The 4,612-nt window shown below is 41.0% G+C and overlaps 1 protein-coding gene across 1 annotated transcript; it reads right to left on the bottom strand.

Moving 5' to 3' along the window:
• Positions 1-829: 829 nt before the first annotated feature.
• Positions 830-3,982, bottom strand: LOC18444983 (protein ELC-like). Its single transcript, XM_006855133.4, has one exon. It carries the CDS (start codon positions 2,656-2,658, stop codon positions 1,423-1,425), a length of 1,236 nt encoding a protein of 411 aa, XP_006855195.1. The 5' UTR covers positions 2,659-3,982; the 3' UTR covers positions 830-1,422.
• Between the last annotated feature and the right edge of the window lie 630 nt (positions 3,983-4,612).

Raw genomic sequence — 4,612 nt, 5'->3', positions numbered from 1 at the left:
AATGTTCACATTATTTTCACAGAAGTACAAGGTATAAAAAAATTCCTGACGAGAAGTGAGTCTCAGGCATCCCACATCCTAGGTGTTCTCTTTATTTTACTAGAAGTTATGTCATTATATATTACAAAGTAGGAAAAACTTTATATGCGGGCATGTCTGCGTGCTACCGACGTCATTACAAGTATCCATAGCAGTATCAAACATCTTTTTCTTTTCAACAAGTTAACATGAGGTTTGAGCAGGTACCCCACCCATTATATTAATACAAGAAACAAATCCAAAGTGTATGTACAAGAATAAAAGTAGCACAAGAAGTTTCCAAGTTACTCAAAGCTCTCAGTGTGAGGAAGAAGCTTCCATCTCTCATAAATATCACATTGGGAGTGTTATGTCCAGAACTCAATTTTAAATTTCCAAGTTATTCCTCTCATCGCCACTTGAATAGATTGATTTTATTTTGTCACCATCCAGTTCCTTTCTTTCCAAGTTACCCCATATGATCTAACCTCCACATTTTATAAAAGAACTTGTTAGAAAATTGCTTTCAGTCCATCATCAACCTTCAATCACATCTGCTATACAGCTCATATTGCCCATTTCCAGATCTATTTTGTGCCTCCTATAATGATGCTAAATGGAAAACAAATAATGTAAGCACAAAAGCTCCAAGCAACACAGTTCCTAAACTATCCTATTCACTCTACTCACGGGCAAGCGATAAACCAACTGCGAGATAATACAAAATAACTTAAGAAATGCTTATGATAAACTGGAAGGAATTCTGTGATGCTCACTGTGGCTTGTAAGGCACATATATATAGATAGATAATTGGCATCTCAAAGACATAAGGCATCTCATAATCGTGGTGGAAAATAACATACCTCACAAAATCATGAGCACACCAAATGGTGGCCCACATCATTATTCTACAAAAATAAGATATCACAATGAATATACTTCAAGATATGTGTTCTTCAATGACCCTAGAATGTTACAGAACTTTGTTTTATCACCTATTCTCACTACAACCAAAAAGGAAAAAATGAAAATGGCAAGACCCGAAAGACCCAAAAACAGAGAATCACATATCCCATTATATCAATCTGAACTGACCTTCTGCAACTGTTCCAACATCCAAGAAGAAATTGCACGACCAAAGAAGCTCCACTACGGAGGACCCCACCATGATAAACCTTAGGACCCAAAATGCACTTAGCACCTCTTCTTCCTTGACTTGAAGTATTTGGGTGTGCAGTTATTTAAAATTTCAGAAGAGGAATGAGCTTCAGCCACTGTCTTATGCCAAATTGACTGTCTAAACGAGCATGTAGCATTGCTCTGAGTGCGCCATGATCACAATGATTGCAGATAAGAACCAGTTACACCTTGGATGTCCTCTTTCATTATGGAGAAGAATCGAATCAAACTGCATACTGAGGAGAAACCCTAGCAGCCATTCCTGCAACCTGCGCCTGCATCTGTGCAGCCCTAACTTTTGCTGAAGTGGCTCTGTAAAAGAACTGCTCTCGTGATAGAGCTCTAATGCTCTTCAAATACGCATCGAAAGGGATGGCACCCTCTTGGACAGCCTTATCAAGCGAATAAATCACGTCCTCGATAGCCAAATCTGCAGCTGTGCACTCCAACATCTGCTTTGACAATGCATCAATGGGCTCAAAGACATGGTCAATGTCAACAACCCCAGCTTTCTCCTTCTTGTCCTCATTCTCCTTGAGCCATGCCTCGAGCACATCAGTGTTTGTGAGCACAATCTGAAGCTGTTGCTCCAGAGCTTCTTTCTCATCCTGCATCTCTCTCAACCCCTTAGTGAGCTGCTCTTCCCTCTCTCTAAGCACCGCCTGCGAATTGAACAGCACATCCACCTCTGCCTCCCTCGCCTTCCGCAACTCCATCGCGTCATTATGCAACATCTCAAGCAATCGGTTAATCGCATTCCTCTTATAGACCTCCGAAGGGTCCTCCATAGCTGGTGGCCTCTGAGGTGAGGGCGGCAACCTACCATATGGTGATGAGTAAGTCCTAGGCGGCAACACTGGTCGAACACTTCCACTATTTGAGGAAGTCATAGCCAACGAAAAAGAAACCAAATTAGCTTCACTAGTGCTAGGCCTTTGAGGTGGTGGTTTCACAGCCGTAGCACTGGTGGTGGTGTAGAGAGGGGGATCAAGGCCAAAGTGGTGGCTGAGGTTCTTAACAAGGTCCACAAGGTTCGAAGATGGGTAGACCCAATGTTGGAGATAGGGCACCGAGACGAGGCCTGACGGGTTTACATTAGGGTGTGCGCGCTTGATGATCATGTCTCGAGTAGGGGTGACAAAGACAAGGGGTGGAAGGCGGGGGTACGATTCGACGAGCCAAACGACGGCGGGGATGTTGTAGACTACATCATGGTACACCATGGGGATGGTACCCTCAGCCTGGAGGAGGTTGACAGAGCGACCGTCATTGTGTGTGAAAGTGGCAGTCTTCACCTGGAGGGACGGGAAGTGCTGCACCAGGCCCACCAGGTGCTGACGAATGAGCCACTTCGCTTCCTCCTCGTACGGCAGGGCAGACGGGCCTCGCTGGGAGAGCACGTTGTTTAGGAATTGGACCGACAGTTGGTTCGCGCTCTGGGTGCCTACAGGACCGACCATGGCTACTGCTGCTTTCTTCTATTTCCTCTCCCACACCTCTTTTCAGAGGTTTTGAGTTTGATGGATTGAGGAAGGCCTTTCCCACACCTCTTTTCAGAGGTTTTGAGTTTGATGGATTGAGGAAGGGGCTGCGTTGATTGTGGTTTGATTCAATTTGATTTGATAATGGGGATTTCAGAGAAGATGAAGACGAAGACCGATGATCTATCGGTTAAAGCACACAGAGAGACAGAGTAACGAATTGGGAACCAGGGGGGAAGAGATCGAAAAAGGAGAGGCAGCCCTCAATTGGATTGGATTGAATTTGAACCGCTCACCATGGATGCAAAGGTAAGGAAATTCACAGGAAATCGAAGCCTGAGTAATTTAACAAGAGAAAGAGAGAGAGGACTGATGGGTTGTAAAGGGATTAAAACAGGTAAAGAGAATGAGGAATCTTACAATTCCTGCCCTAATTTCCCTTAGGACCTTTCTCACTTCCCACCACAAGGAACAAACACAGAGAGAAAAACCTAATTTCCCTTAAAGACAGAACCTAATTTAGAGAGAGAGAGAGCAGAGGGCCGGTTTATCTGAGGGCGACCTCGATTTGGGGGGGGGGGGAGAGAGAGGCGGGGAGCATAAATTATGCAGTAGTGAAGATGTCGAAAATCTGTTGCCCTAGCTTTTAAAGCGACCTCTATTTCATTGAAATTGCAGAGATATAATTTAATTTAGGCGTAGGGGCATGTATAATGTAATCCATATGACCACCGGGAAAAAGGTGCGCCATGAAGGTCATCACCCTCCAATCCGATTATTTCGATAGACGGTAATCAAGAGAAGCCGGACTCGGACCCTTGTATGAAATAAAATAGAGAAATTCATCAAAATAGCCATAAGATATAAGATATGAATTATTTAGTATTTTACGTATGACTTTTGATTTAATTTTACACTACACATTAAAAAATGGGTGTGTTTTGTATAGGGCTGAGGCCCCAAACAACTAAAGTAAGGCGCACTTTTAAATAGGATCGGAATATGCTTTTCGGTATTGGAAATCTTTGTGATGACTTGAAACTTTATTTTCATATATGACTATAAAATTTAAAGCTTCAAAAATAATATAGGTCGAGCAGATCTATAAACATTTAAAGCATCTTGAAATGAAAATCTAAAAATACATTACAAGATGGCCTATTTCTACTATTTGAAATCTATTTTTTCTCATGTTTATACATCTTGAGATCGAGATGATCGATTTGACGCTTTTTAGGCATCGAAATAACTTTTTTTAGTGGATTTTTTAATTTGACGCTTTTTAGGCATCGAAATAACTTTTTTTAGTGGATTTTTTAAGAGCACCTTAATCTAATTGTTTAGGACCTCGCCCTTAATATAAATCTTTTCCTTAAAAAACATATCATTATGGAATAAGTGCCAAAGTGGAAAATATTTTTAAAAAAATTCTTTAACTTCATGATATACTCAATATATTGGATATCACGCAACCTCCTTGGTAAATGATCTTCTGGTCTGCAATCCCAATGTTAAATAGCTTTTCTCTTATGGGTAGTTTGATCAATTCCGCTTCAAAGTACCATTGGCTTGCAATTGGATACGACTCAAAATCAAAATCATTGATTCAGATCGAGTAGTCTGAGCTGATTTGAAACATTGCTGGTTTTATATAACCTTTACACAAATGATTTCCCCCAGCTTGTCCAGAGTACCAATGATCATTGTCACCAACCCAGCTATTCCTGAGAAAAATTTGAAAATTGAGATAGTTTTCAGGAAGGACACGTTTAGCATGGACCCAGCCCACCTATTGTAGAAATGTGGGCCTGACAATAAATATTTTTTTAAATATAATTTGATCCTAATTTTTAGAGTATGTATATAATTTGATCCTAATTTTTAACATGGAGATCATGAATATGAAAGAAAAAAACAAAAAAAATGAAAACTA

This window comes from Amborella trichopoda, chromosome 13, assembly GCF_054954075.1.
Source record: "Amborella trichopoda isolate Santa Cruz 75 chromosome 13, AtrichopodaSantaCruz75HAP2 v2.0, whole genome shotgun sequence".
Taxonomy (NCBI): Eukaryota; Viridiplantae; Streptophyta; class Magnoliopsida; order Amborellales; family Amborellaceae; genus Amborella; species Amborella trichopoda.
This window is presented reverse-complemented; position numbering and strand designations above follow the sequence as displayed.

What these genes read in the sequence shown, in the direction of transcription:
- LOC18444983 (XM_006855133.4), bottom strand. Translation starts at nt 2,658, where the DNA reads ATGGTCGGTCCTGTAGGCACCCAGAGCGCGAACCAACTGTCGGTCCAA.